The following is a 14,379-nucleotide window of genomic DNA, read 5'->3' on the forward strand; positions in this document are numbered from 1 at the left end:
AAGCACATCTGGGAGGCGTGCCTTTGAGGGGGGGTACTGTCATGATCCTGCTGCTCCAGCCCGGGCTGTGCGGATGTCCGCGGTTGCTCTGATTGTTAGGTGCACACCTGCCATGGCACAGGAATGTCTCCATCTCACACAGACGATATCCTCAATCTACCAAAATCAACAAATGTCAAAACCATGCTGGCCTTTCTCGGTCTTTGCAACTACTCCAGGCATCATGTTCCAAACTTTGCTGAACTCACTCACCCACTCCGACGAATGGTCAATGAACAAGGTATGCGCAATCTTTCGAACACTCTTTGTTGGACCACGGAAGCAGACACTTCCTTAATCTCCTTGAAACAACATCTTTCTACTGCTGCAGCTCTTGCAATTCCTGACTACAGTCGCATGTTCTATCTTGATGTGTGTGAAAAGATCACCAGTGTTTCTGCTGCTCTTTATCAGAAGGGAGGAGGAAGAAGTCGACAAGTTTGTCTGTATGTGTCATGATCCTGCCGCTCAAGCCCAGGCTGTCCGGGTGTCCGCGGTTGCTCTAATTGGGAGGTGCACACCTGCGCCTCATGCAGCCTGATTATGCTGTGTATTTATATGACCCCGATGACGACTGGCCGGCGCCAGTTCGTTGAGCTTCATGTCCCGTTCCAGCACTCTCGTATCCCTGATCGACAACCTGTGTGTACCAACCTTCACCTGTTCTCCGACCAACCTTGTAAGCCTGACTCCTTTGATACTTCTGCCTGCCTTGATCGTTCTCCTGTGTACCGACTCCTGCCTGCCCGCTCACCTGCTCTCTTCGCCCGACGTCCCAACTACCGCTGCTGCACCGGACAGCCTGCTCGATCCCCGACCTCGGCATATAATAAACGTTTCTCCTTGAACTACCTTGCATCGTCCGAGTCCTGCATTTGGGTCCTACCCCCGTTCCAATGGGACGTGACAGCATGCCTCAACTCCATTGGAAAAATATGACCAAAGACACTCAATTTGTGCTTCTTTTGCATCTGCTCAAGCCAGAGTGACTCAGAAGACATCTCACATTGTTCTTCAACACCCGCTGACTGTGCGAACATCACACAGTATAGTCCAGTGCGTCATGAGTCAACCTTTCACCATGACCGGAGGAAGACAGAGGAAAATTGAAGCAATTTTAAACACAACCACATATTCTCTTTACTCATCAAGGAGTAAACATGGCTGAAGGTCTGCTCGGAGGAGAACCGCATTGTTGTGTACAAAAAACTATGGAAGAAAACTCCCTCCTCACTGAACTTTATGAGACACCTCTTGACAACCCGGACTTGATTCTTTTCATACACGGATGTTGCTTCAAAGGCAACGATCGCCTACAATCTGGATTTGCAGTGAGCCAACCCACAGAAACAGGTTTTGAAGAAGTGCAGGCAGAAAGAATTCCAGGCTCCCAGTCAGCACAAAGAGCAGACATTTTGGCGTTAACGACAGCTCTCAAGTTGGCAAAAAATCAGTCAGTTAACATTTACACAGATTCGGCGTATGCACACATGACAGTTCATGTTGCATTAAAAGAATGGCAGCGAAATGATTTCCAAACTTCAACCGGTACACCCATTAAATGTCCTGACGACATTCTCGAATTGCGAGATGGTTTAATGCTCCCGACAGCGGTGGCAGTCCTTAAATGGAGAGGTCACTCTCGAACTAATGATTTTGTATCAGCAGGAAACGAATCAGCAGATCGAGCAGCAAAAGAGGTTGCGGGTTACCGACCAACACTCATACTAACTGTAAGTGAGTCTGTATGTGACAATCAACAAGAAGTGACAGTAAGTTGTGGCAGGGAAAAGCAAGTCCAGAAGAAAAGTGTGTGGAAGTCGAAAGGGGGTGTCAAAGCTAAGGATGGCATATGGCAAAAAGAGGGTAAGTGCATTCCATCTGACACAATTGAAAATCTATTTTCTGAAGAACATGGAACATGCCATATAAGTGTGGATGAAACACTGAGACGACTCCACACCTGGTGTCATCCTTTCATGAGACAAATAGTTATCGGTGAACTGCAGGACTGCAGCTTTTGCAGTAGGTATAACAGTACGCCTACAACAAAATCACCACAGGGAGTCCAAGATCCGGATGTGGACGCCCCTGGTCAGGTGATTTCAATAGCATTTCACTGACATGATTAAAACAGTGTCAGGTTACCGGTATTTGCTAGTTATAGTTGTTTCCTTTTTGGGATGGCCAGAGCCGTATCCCTGCAAATCTGAAACTGCAAGCGTAGTGTTAAAACATTTGGTTAATCACTACATTTAGAACCAGACGCTCCCCTCGAAATTAATATTTGTGAATCTGTGTGGTTAAAAGTAATTAAACGCAAATAGTCTGAACCTAGGTGTACAGGTCCCTTTCAGGTCACGGAGCACATGGCCACAGCAGTACGTCCTGCAGGAAAGGGGGACACGTGGTTCTAAATCTCGTCTACACGACCCGCCAGATCCGCATCAGGTCATGGACCACCCACTCCAGACGATGACGACGCTGCCAGCTTTCTTTAATTTTGTTCATTTCATCGTAGGTGCATGTTTACTGTGAGAGATAATCTAAAAAGAAAAATCAAGAAATCACAATGTATGATTTTTTTTTAACAATTTATTTTTTTGATATAGCTGCAAATAAGTATTTGAACACCTGGGTCACATGTGACCCATGAAAAACCAATATTAATATTTGGTACAGTAGCCTTTATTTCCAGAGGTCACAGAGGTCAAACGTTTCGTATAGTTGTTCACCAGGTTTGCATACACTGCATGTGCAGAAAAACACCCCCAAAGCATGATGCTACCACCCTCATGCTTCACAGTAGGGATGGTGTTATTGGGATGGAACTCATCATTCGTCTTCCTCCAATCACGGTCAGTGGAATTATGACCAAAAAGTTACATTTTGGTCTCATGTGACCACAAAACTTTCTCCCATAACTCCTCTGTATCATCCAAATGGTCGTTGGCAAAACTTAAGATGGGCCAGAGTACCAAGAGAGAGACTTTGGTACTGCATAGTCTGGTGTGGCGGAGAAATATGATAGAATCGTACAATATGTATAAGGGAAGCCGAACAGTGGTGAGGTGTGCCATAGGCATAACAGAAGGATTTAAGGTGAAGGTGGGATTCCACAGGGATCAGCTCTGATCCCCTTCCTGTTTGCAGTGGTAATGGATAGGCTGACAGATGAGGTTTGACTGGAATCCCCTTGGACCATGATGTTCGCAGATGATATTGTGATATCCAGTGAAAGCAAGGAGCAGGTGGAGGAAAAATTAGAAGGATGGAGGCATGCGCTGGAAAGGAGAGAAATGAAGATTAGCCGAAGTAAAACAGAATATACGTGTGTGAATGACAGGGGTTGAGGGGGAAGTGTGAGGCTACAAGGAGAAGAGATAGCGAGGGTGGACAAATACTTGGGGTCAACAATCCAGAGCAACGGTGAGTGTGGTAAGGAAGTGAACAAATGGGTCCAAAAAGGTTGGAACTGCTGGCGGAAGGTGTCTGGTGTGTTATGTGACAGAAGAGTCTCTGCTCGGATGAAGGGCAAAGTTTATAAAACAGTAGTGAGGCTGGCCATGATATACGGATTAGAGATGGTGGCACTGAAGAGTAACAGCTGACAAATGCAATGAGTTTTCCTGGTATTTTAGTGAAAAATTACAATCCATCAGGTCAAATGTCAGCACAAATCAGCAAAAAGATAGAATGATTTCACATCTGAAGCCACCCAGAGAAAATTTGATACAGTTGACCAAAAAACTGTAGAGAAAACTGCTCAGCAGTTGAAACCATCAACGAGCTGTCTCGACTCAATACCATATGACTTTTTCAAAAGTATTGTGAAGTCTGTGCTACCTGATTTCCAGCAAATAATCAATTGCTCACTTCAGTCTGACGAGTTTCCCAAAGCCCTTAAAGTACCTGCTGTTAAGCCTCTTCTAAACAACAGAGCATTGTGGGTAGGACTTACTGGAACGGTCCTCATCTATTTTAGGTCCTACATGGAGGAAAGGTCCTTCTTTGTGACCATTGGGGGTGCTCAGTCTCAGCGAATGGCAATGACCCATGGGGTCCCTCAAAGATCAGTTCTTGGACCTCTCCTGTTCAGCCTGTATATGCTACCCTTGGGTCAAATTATTCAAAACTTCAATTTTGACTACCATAGATAAGCAGATGACACAGTCATATTTAGCAGTGTCTCCAGATGACTACAGATCAATTGAGGTATTATGCCACTGTCTAATTCAGTTAAATAACTGGATGAGCCCAAATCTTCTTCAACAAATCACAGCAAAACTGAGACAATTGTTTTTGCCAATAAAGAAAAGAGAATTGCTGTTTTTAAACACCTGGACTCTCCATCTTTAAAAACCAAAGACCAAGTCCGGAACCTTGGTGTTCTGATTGATTCCGACCTGAATTTCAACAATCATATCAAATCAATCACAAAAACTGCCTTCTACCATCTGAAGAACATATCTAGATTAAAGTCTTGTATGTGTCAAGCAGACCATGAAAAGATCATCCATGCTTTTATCTCAAGTAGACTTGACTACTGTGATGGTCTTCTGCCTGGAGTCCCAAAAAAAAGAGTATTAAACAGATGCAGCTAATTCAAAATGCTGCAGCTTGCATTCTGACCGAAACAAAGTGGTCAGAGCATATAACTCCTTGCACTGGCTTCCAGTCAGCTTTAGAATAGATTTTAAATTTCTGCTACTGGTCTATAAATCATTAAATGATTTATGTCCTGAATACATGAAAAAAATGCTTACGGAATACAAACCCAGTAAAGCTCTGAGATCGAGTGACTCAGGACAAATAGTGGAGTGGAGAGTATAAAGCAAACATGGTGAAGCAGCACTTAGCTATTATGTTGCACAAAAATGGAATAAGTTACCAACAGAGGTAAGGTCAGCCCCAAGTGTGAATGTTTTTAAATCCAGTTTAAAAACTAATATTTTTCCTAGTGCTTTTTAGAATATATCCACTTTTTGATCATATCACTTGCACTGTATGCGGTTTGAATTGTCTTTTAAAAAAAAAAATTGTTTGTCATTTTTATTGTTTTTAATGCCATTTTAAATGTTTTATCTGTTTGTTTTCAAATGCCTTTAATCATGTGAAGCACATTGAGTTACCTCGTGTATGAAATACGCTATACAAATCAATTTGCTTTCTTTTGCTTTAGGAACATGCACGAGATAGGCTTTGATGGAAAAAGATGACACACTGTGGCGACCCCTACAGGACAAGGCCAAAGGAAAAGAAGAAGTTCACATGATATAACCTTTTGTGCAAACAGGCAGACCTGAGATTGAACCTGAGTATTAATTGTACCCTAACTAACTAAACCCAAACCAGTTATCTACTCTCAACCTATCTCAACAAATTTCAGTCACAGAATCTATCAGTAGTCGTAGTATCACTAAATCCTTTCTGGATAATGCCTCACAGCTGAAACGTTGGCAGCAGGACTTTGTGAAACAGGTGGGCATGATGCAATGCCACCTGCATCATCTTCACGGCCGCCTGTGTCTTGAGCTTCGTCACTGAACTCAAAGTCACAATGAAATGATGTAGTGTTGGCATCCACGTTTGGTCTGTTGCATGTCATTCTTTCTAAAAAAGTGCTGAAATGATTCAGAAATTAAATATGTTCTGTTATCACTCACGATTGTGAGAACAGGGCCCATAAGAGATCAATTGTTTTTGCTGAGGTTGCAGTTTTTGTTCAGAAAACCTCGAGCCACATTGAGTGGGCATCAACAACGACCAGGTCAAGGAAAAGTCCCGTATAGTCAATGTGCACACTTTGTCATGGTTTTTTAGGCCATTCCCACACATGTAGTGGGGCTGTTGGTGGAGACTTTTCTGTTGACACCCATTGCATGTCTTGGCAAGGTCTGCAAGCTGTTCATCGATTCCATGCCCCCATACGAAGCTTCGTGCGAGGCATTTCAATTTCACCACGCCTAAGTGTCCTTTATGTAGCACAGTGAGAACCCTCTGGTGCAGCTTCTGTGGTATGACTCCCCTCGCCTCTGTGGTATGATTCCCCTCGCCCCTCACAAAATATATCTTTGATGTATTATGGGCCTGTCTTTACTCGACCCGGTGTGCACCTGCGCCGATGAGTAGATGCGCCCACCTGCTTCTTGTTTCACTAATTAGGGTCCTGATATATTGTCACGCATGCGGTCTGGTCCTTGTCAGATCATTGTACTCTCATGTCATGTTCCCGCAATTCAATGCCCTTGTCTTTGATCCTCCATGTACCGAACCTTGCTTCGTTGACGACCCTGCCTTTTCACCTAGTGATTATGACATTGTTGCCTATGAAATGCTTATCGTTTTTGTCTTTGTGTAACTAGATGACATTCTGATTTTCTCCTCAGATGAAAAATCCCATGTTAGGCAGGTTTGAGCTGTACTACAGCATTTGCTGCGTCATGACCTGTATGTCAAGGGGGAAAAATGTGCGTTCCACCAACCCTCCATTTCATTCTTGGGCTTCATCTTAGCAGAGGGTGAGATCTGCATGGATCACCACAAGATCAAGGCCGTTCTTCATTGGCCCATGCCTAGCCTACTACTCGCAAGGAGGTGCAGAAGTTTATAGGGTTCACCAATTTTTACCATAAATTCATTCGGAATTTTAGTGCTGTCATAGCCCCGTTACGTCCTCTAACCTCACCCCACCATTCTTTCAATTGGAACCCAGCATTTCAGGCGGCCTTCCGTAAGCTCAAAACTAGCTTTAACTCCACTCCTATCTTCACCTTGCCGTGTCCCGATCGGCGGTTTGTTGTCAAAGTTGATTCATTGGATTTGAGGATCAGAGCAGTCCTCTCATAAAGTAGTCCCAAGGATGTGAGATTACACCCCTGTGCATTTAAAAAACAAACAAAACAAAAAAAAAACTGACCTCAGCAGAACACAATTATGACATTGGAGACCAAGAGCTTTCAGCAGTCAAAGCGGCATTTTTGGAATGGAGACACTGGCTAGATGGGGATCAGGTTCCGTTCCTGGTAGTAAATGACCACAAAGACCTGGAATACCTTAAGTCAGCCAAAAGGCTTCATGCAAGGCAAGCAAGGTGGGTTTTCTTCTTCAAGTGATTTCGTTTCGTGATGTCCTATCGTTCAGGAACCAAGAACAGGAAACGCGATGCGCTGTTGCGGATGCATGATAAGGAGAAAAAGAACACTCCGTGAAACTTTTTTCGTCTCGCTTTACACCTGGGAAGTAGAAACACAAGTTAAAACTGCTTAAAGGACTTGCAGTCCTGAAGGGTGCAGCGACAGGCTGGATGTCATTCCCCCACTGAGGCGTAGAGTAATTAACTGGGCCCACACAAATCACATTGTTTGCCACTTGGGCATGGCCAAAACGCAGTTAGTAATAGAGCAACACTTTTGGTGGCTAAATATATTAAAAAAAAGAGGTCAGAGAGTACGTCAACACGTGTCCTACTTGTCCAGCGTACAAACCCTCCTGGCAATGCCCCTCAGGGGAGTTACGTTCTCTGTCCGTTCCTCGTCGGCTGTGATTACATATTTCTCTTGACTTTGTGACTGGGTCACCGGCTTAACAGGGTCACACCGCTGTTCTCACAGTGGTGGACCATTTTTCCCAAAATGGTTCACTTCATTGTGCTGCCGAAAGTCCCCTCCGCAAAACAGACGGCCTAGCTAATAATGACAAACATTTTCAGGTTGCGTGGTCTTCCCACCGACATAGCATCCGACAGGGGGCCCCAGTTCATATCATGGTTCTGGAATGAGTTTTGCTCCCCAATAGAAGCCGCCGTGAGCCTATGCTCGGGCCATCACCCGGAAATAAATTGCCAGACCGAGCGCATAAATCAGGACCTGGGGTTGGGGCTCAGGTGTCTCACATCTCGCGACTCACACTCTTAGAGCCAACAGCTGATCTGGGTGGAATACTCCCAGATGGGATAGTTCCCAGCACATCCAATTTCTCTAAGATTTATCTGATATCGCAGTTTTGAGTATTATCATCTCAATCTACAACCTGACACTTCTACTCACATAAATGCTGCCTCCATTGATGTGCCCCCACCTCCCACCCCGCCTTGCACGCCAGTGGTAGGAGCTCACCTTCCGAATTATATATGATATTTAGCTTAAATTGGCCTCACAGTTCTGAGGACTGGAGTTCAAATCTCACCCAGCCTGTGTTGAGTTTGCATGTTCTCCCAGTGCCTGCGCGAGTTTCATCTTGGCACTCTGGTTTCCTCCCACGTCCCAAAAACATGCATTAAGTGGAGATTCTAAATTGCCCCTATTTATGATTGTGAGTGTGACTGCTGTTTGTCTGCATGTGCCCTGCAATTGGCTGCAACCAGGTCAGGATGTACCCTGCCTCATGCCCAATGACGAGGATTGGCTCTAGCACTCCCGCAACCCTCGTGAGGATAAGCGGCTCAGAAAATGAAAGGTTGGATGCTCTGATATTGCTTGCAGTGTATGCATGTGTCGTGAATATGTACATAAATTACTTTAAGGGGTTCTCACATTTGCAAATGATGGATTGGAACAGATCCAGAAAATATCATTTTTGAAGACTAAAGAGCTAAATCACTTCAATTACAAGATGCATGACTAAATAAAAGAGAAAATGGACAAATAATCATTAGGATTTAAAAGATCATATAAGGTTATATTTAAAAAAAAAAAAAGTATTGTGTTTGCGCCACGGTGCAGCGACTGGTGAGAGTGTTAGCCTCACAGTTCTGAGGACCGGAGTAAAAATCCCAGCCCTGCCTGTGTGGAGTTTGCATGTTCTCCCGGGGCCTGCATGGGTTTTCTCTGGGTACTCTGGTTTCCTCGCTCTGTATTGCGCTCAGGAATAATTGTGAGTGTGAATGCTTGTTTGTTCCTACGTGCCCTGCGAATGGCTGGAAACCAGTTCAAGGTGTAGCCCACCTCATGGCCGAAGATAGTGGGGATAGACTCCAGCACTCCCACGACCCTCATGAGAATAGGCAGTTCGGATAATAAATGAATGAATGAATGAATGAATGAAGACGCAATAACTGCTTGTTTTCCTCACATTTGTATCTCAAGGAAATCATTGCTGCGAGCAATGCATTTTTCAGTAACGTCCTTCATGTGAAATGTCTATTCATTGCATTTTTGTACTATTAGCTATTATTTTACGAATTTAGAAAGGAAATGGGCTTTTATTTTGCACTCATCACTGTCACAGATTGCAGCATGTGTTTGTGTTGATATTTTCAAAACGATTTTTAAATAACTGATTGCGGACATTTTGTATTTTACTTTTTGGAAACATGTATCTTTTCAGAATTCGGTTCCAGCAGTTTGAACCACGTCGTGAGACAGATTGTTGAGATTTCACCATCTCACCCATCTTGGAAACAGCATTTCCAATCTTCAATTTATCTGCCAGCCTGCTGTGTGTGCTAAGACCCCAATCAGTTATTGATCATTAAGGAATGAACTGAGAATCCACGTTCCTGCGTATATACCCCCAACACCCCGCGCCATCCCAACCCACATCCAACACACACACACACACGCACCACTCAATCTATGTTGATTGGGGTAAATAAGCGCCCCTTTTCGAGCTGAATAGAGACGATAATGGGGCGTTATCTTAGCGCAGACAGGGGGTAATGTGTGTTGTTGAACTGCGGAGAAGAGTTGCTATGAGGAGGAAATATTCTGGTATACTCCCTGCAGAGAGGCGAGTGGAGGGAGAATCATATGAACGTTAGATATAACTCATTTCTAACAGGGACATACGATGACGATCATGCAAAAGAAACAAATAGGCTCATGTAGCTGCGGCGTGGCTTGATTAGGCCAATTCTACCTGTTTTACAATCAGAATACCATAATACAGATACGATGTAAAACGCAATGATAACATGCAGTCTCCTGTTTACCAAGAACAAACATGGAGCATGTAACCCTTCTCCCCGCCAGAATTTGCAGTGACACTAAGGAGTGTTCATTAGGTTTTACAAATGCGTTAACGGAAATGTTGCCAAAAATTAAATTTCATAGCCTTCGTGGAATGTAGCATCTAGCAATATTTTGTTCTTGCTCTTAGTTCTTGTTATTTTGATTGTTCTTTGTTCTGAATAAATTAAAGTTGTTTCTAATATTCACTAGATAAAAAAGGACTTAATGTTCGGTTGAGTAAAATGTGATAAACTGGCGTAATTTCAAGTCTTTTTCCTCAAAAACAACTGTTAAAATCGTGCAGCTATCCACATGTTCGAATTAAGTGTATTCAAAGGACATTTTTGTCTGTGTAACTCCAACGTTGTTTTTTCTACTGCACTGAAAAATAACTAAATTTAATCATGTCCATCGTTGGATATAATTATGTTAATTGTCTGAATTTACCCATTGTTCTCGAAAATATGAGAACATATATGAATTTTCCACAATTTTTCTAGTGTAAGCGAGGTATATGTTCCAATTACAGTAAGTAAATTCAAATGGCCTCCCCCCCCCCTCTGTGTAATAACGCCAACGTTGTTTAGTTTTACACATTGAAAAAGTACTTAATTGAATTATGTACATTTCTGACTGCATTAAAACGTATCATACCATTAAATGTCATAAAATGTATGAACAAAAATGTATGCAACATTTTCAGATCTCGATGTTCTCCAGTATCTGTAATGTCTTCCACCATAAAGTCATCGGATTATTGAATTGTATTTTGAAATAATGAAAGTCTACAAACCGCCTTAATTAAGTTAATTCTCAATACACATGCAGTTGAGAGTGCAAACTGTAGGGCTGATGCAGGTGATGCCAGCGTCGCTCCTTCGTGACGTCACCGCTTATTTAAAGTCTCCCCTTCTCACAGATGGGCCCCATTCAAACCAACAGGCTGCATTCTCCACCTCACGGTGCCTCGCGAATGCAAGGAGAAAAGTTACTTACAGAGTCGCCATGACCCAGTTTTAGATGTGTTTTTTCGCCCCTGACAAACCGGAATTTTTTCTTTTATTTCTCTCCATACAAAAGTATCGTGAGTTGAAGAGCGATTGTGCAATCCTGATGCCTGCCGGGATGTTCAGCATCGACAGTATCCTGTCCGGACGGCCGAGCTGCAAGGAGCCGCTGCTGATGCACCGGAGTGGTCCGGTCTTGCTGCCCGCCGGGGGACTGAATGACTCTATATATACAGACTACAACGGATTGTACGCCGCCACATGCGGGCCTCCCGTCCCGGGGGTGCAGTCCATGAACGGAACAAGAGTAGGATATAACGGCTATTACTATGGACAGCTACACGTCCAGGGAACCGGAGGAGTGCCGTGTTGCGGTGCAGTGCGCGGCCTCAACCCGCAGCAATGCCCCTGCATCACCCCAGGTACAACAGGAACACCTCTGCTTTCTTCTACCCATTTTTTTTTGTCATTTTGATCATGAATCTTGCAATTCACATCGCACCGTCGAGCGTAATCCGCACAAATAGAGGTTTGGAAAAACACGTCTCGGTCAAACTAGAAATGAACTTGTTTTTGCTTTTGAAGAATTCCGTCCTAACATGATGACGCAGTTGCCCCAACACTGACAGTAATCCCACGGTGGTGAGTCACATTATAAACCGATTTTACATGATTTTAAAATAGTTCTGTATGGAAAGCCCAAGTCGCCACGAAGTCTTAAAAATGCAAAGTTCGGACTTAAGTCACAGGAATTTTGTTTTTTCTTTCATTATTGTTATTGTTTGGATGACGGAAAAAAATAATATTCTCCCAATTTCCTTCTTCATGATATATAGAATACGGCTCTTTTTGGACACGTTCCTCGCAAAAATGAACACCCTACGTTTCTGAGGACTGCGGTAAAGAAAAAAAAACGTTTGTTTCAAAGATGCTTTTCATGGACACGACTTGACAGATTTGCGATACAGTAATGACCATGCACGCATTTATTTCAAATGTAAGCAATTAAAGCCTCAATGGATTCAATTAAGTCAACAATACATGAAAAAAGCAAAGTATTTAAGGATTTGCCATTGCACCAAATTATTATAGTCTATCGCAGAGGAAAATGGAAATGGCAATGTGTGGTGGTAAATGTTCTCGGGCGAGGCACCAGCCCATTGTGCTGGAATGGCAAGGAATTCCAAGATAGGTGAAAAGTGGTTAAAGCAAGAATGATATCAAGGGTGTCTCTATTTTTATTATATTATATATACAATGTTGTGTTTCTTTAAATCGTTTATCCAAAATAGATGTCTTGATTTATTGTTGGAAGCACAGTGAGTCAACATTTCACGAGTGTCCGTCCTGCGTCATGCAGGCTACGACAGTCCGGGCTCGGTGTTGGTCTCCCCAGTACCGCACCACATGATGTCCTACGTGAACATGGACAGCTTTTCGCGGAGCGAGCTGCAGCTCCTTAACCAGCTGCACTGCCGCAGGAAGCGGCGTCACCGAACCATCTTCACCGACGAGCAGCTAGAGGCTCTGGAGGGCCTATTCCGGGAGACCAAGTACCCCGATGTGGGCACCCGGGAGCAACTAGCTAGAAAGGTCCACCTTCGGGAGGAGAAGGTCGAGGTCAGAAGAAGACATTTCTTTCATTTGCACGTGGACATATTTAGATTCTGCAAATTATAAAACCTTCGAATGGAAAAACTCAATTATCGCATAAAATGCACATCACTGTTTCAGATTTTCAACGTAAAAACCGATTAAAATGTACCTCACTTAAAAAAGACACAATACAATGAAAAATACTCTAGATTTTAAAGATGATCCTATTGCAGTGAGATAATGTGGAGACAGTGATGAGACGCACATGCTAGTTCCACATCAAAAATAATTTCCCGTTTTTTTTAATTTGTAATTTTTATTTATTCTTACCATATCGAATATTGCAGACAGCAAAAATAAACGCCCATGGGAAAAGTTAGAGGTTCACAGCAACAGCGTGAAATATGTACCACGAGACTAACGCGCTCGAAAATTAATAAGGTATATAGTTGAAATTCTTATTCGTCCAATACCGAGTAAAATTGTCCTTTTTCACTTAAAAAAAAAAGGATTTCATATTAGGCTTCCACTCTTTGTCTCGAAAAATAATGAATTGATAGGTGTTATTTCAACATAATTTGTGTGCAACCGAAAATGACTTTTTCTTTTCGATGTGTAGTCAGTAAAATACTTGTTTATTTTGCATCCCAAATGCATCATTACTCATCTGAAGCGGCTATTTGCAACTTAGTCTCAACACGTCAAAGGAGGCAGAAATTCAAAAAGTCTCGATATATTTTTACTCAAAGCATCAGTGTTTTCGGTTCGAACCGACATCGCTTTCCATATATAGATCGCTAATATAATAGACAATAAGAATTATATAGCTAACAATTAACCAATATACGCCCTCAATAACACCCATGACAATAGAGAATTATTGAAGCTGTGTTTTCTTGTCAGGTATGGTTCAAAAACAGACGAGCCAAATGGAGGAGGCAGAAAAGGTCGTCGTCGGAGGAATCAGAGCCGAAATGGAACAAAATAAAAAAAACGTCCGCAGAAAAAACCGAGGAAAGCAAAAGTGAAGCGGACTCAGACTGAATTGAAAGTGTGCTTGCTTGGATCAGTGCTGGTGCTGGTGGATGACTTGTGTTGCACGGATGTACATTTCCCAATTGTATTATGCGTTGTATATTTAATTTCTATGTAATTTAAATTGGAATGTTAGAAGAACCGAGAGACGCAATGACCAGGGTCTCGACTGAGTCAATGTCAAAATACCACACGTGACACCTTTTTTCATGTTGTAATTCTGATATTCCGTGTCAGATGGCACAGTGTTTATTTCCCTCTGAAGACCAAGAATGAAATTTGTCTGTTAGTCTGCGAAAAAAATATCAATAAACCCCGCTGCTATCAGCGTCACAACACATCAGAAATCCTTATGTTATAAAAACATACTTATTAGGACGACGATTAAATGTTAAAACATAGTGAAATATCCACCACCTGGCTGACTGAATAGGATGAATACGAGAGGATTTTCTTTTTTAATTTAGAATTTCTAAATGAATCCACAAATGTAACGTTTTGTTTTTAAAATGGCTCTCGTGCAGGAATTATTATTATTATTAGAACTATTATGTTGATTTTAACTTAATTGTGATTTATAATGTTTTGGTGTTATAGAATTTTTTTGATGAGTGGATGAGGGCCAAGAGGAGTTTTTGTGTTTGGTACTCAAGATTCTATGGGTCATATAGTATTATCAATAACGGTAAAGGCACTAAAATGTATTCAAATAAAAAAAACAAGTTTAAATTTTTATTTGACCACTTTGGTTA

At 42.5% G+C, this 14,379-nt stretch overlaps 1 protein-coding gene across 2 annotated transcripts; it reads left to right on the plus strand.

The window, feature by feature from the left end:
• Nucleotides 1-5,740: 5,740 nt before the first annotated feature.
• Nucleotides 5,741-14,066, plus strand: gsc (goosecoid). 2 transcript variants are annotated; one of them, XM_061844870.1, is made up of 5 exons: nt 5,741-6,560; nt 8,405-8,496; nt 11,070-11,418; nt 12,357-12,616; nt 13,496-14,066. In XM_061844870.1, exons 3-5 carry the CDS (start codon nt 11,103-11,105, stop codon nt 13,634-13,636), a joined length of 717 nt encoding a protein of 238 aa, XP_061700854.1. In that variant the 5' UTR covers nt 5,741-6,560; nt 8,405-8,496; nt 11,070-11,102; the 3' UTR covers nt 13,637-14,066. The 2 variants fall into 2 exon arrangements, with proteins under 2 accessions (XP_061700854.1, XP_061700853.1); XM_061844869.1 differs by lacking the exons at nt 5,741-6,560; nt 8,405-8,496 and having other exon boundaries at nt 10,644-11,418.
• Nucleotides 14,067-14,379: the final 313 nt, after the last annotated feature.

Source organism: Syngnathoides biaculeatus, chromosome 15 (genome assembly GCF_019802595.1).
Source record: "Syngnathoides biaculeatus isolate LvHL_M chromosome 15, ASM1980259v1, whole genome shotgun sequence".
Taxonomy (NCBI): domain Eukaryota; kingdom Metazoa; phylum Chordata; class Actinopteri; order Syngnathiformes; family Syngnathidae; genus Syngnathoides; species Syngnathoides biaculeatus.

Coding starts and splice junctions, on each gene's coding strand:
- gsc (XM_061844869.1), top strand. CDS start 11,010: ATGTGTTTTTTCGCCCCTGACAAACCGGAATTTTTTCTTTTATTTCTC. Junction 11,419..12,356: donor ATGCCCCTGCATCACCCCAG/GTACAACAGGAA, acceptor TGCGTCATGCAG/GCTACGACAGTCCGGGCTCG. Junction 12,617..13,495: donor TTCGGGAGGAGAAGGTCGAG/GTCAGAAGAAGA, acceptor TTTTCTTGTCAG/GTATGGTTCAAAAACAGACG.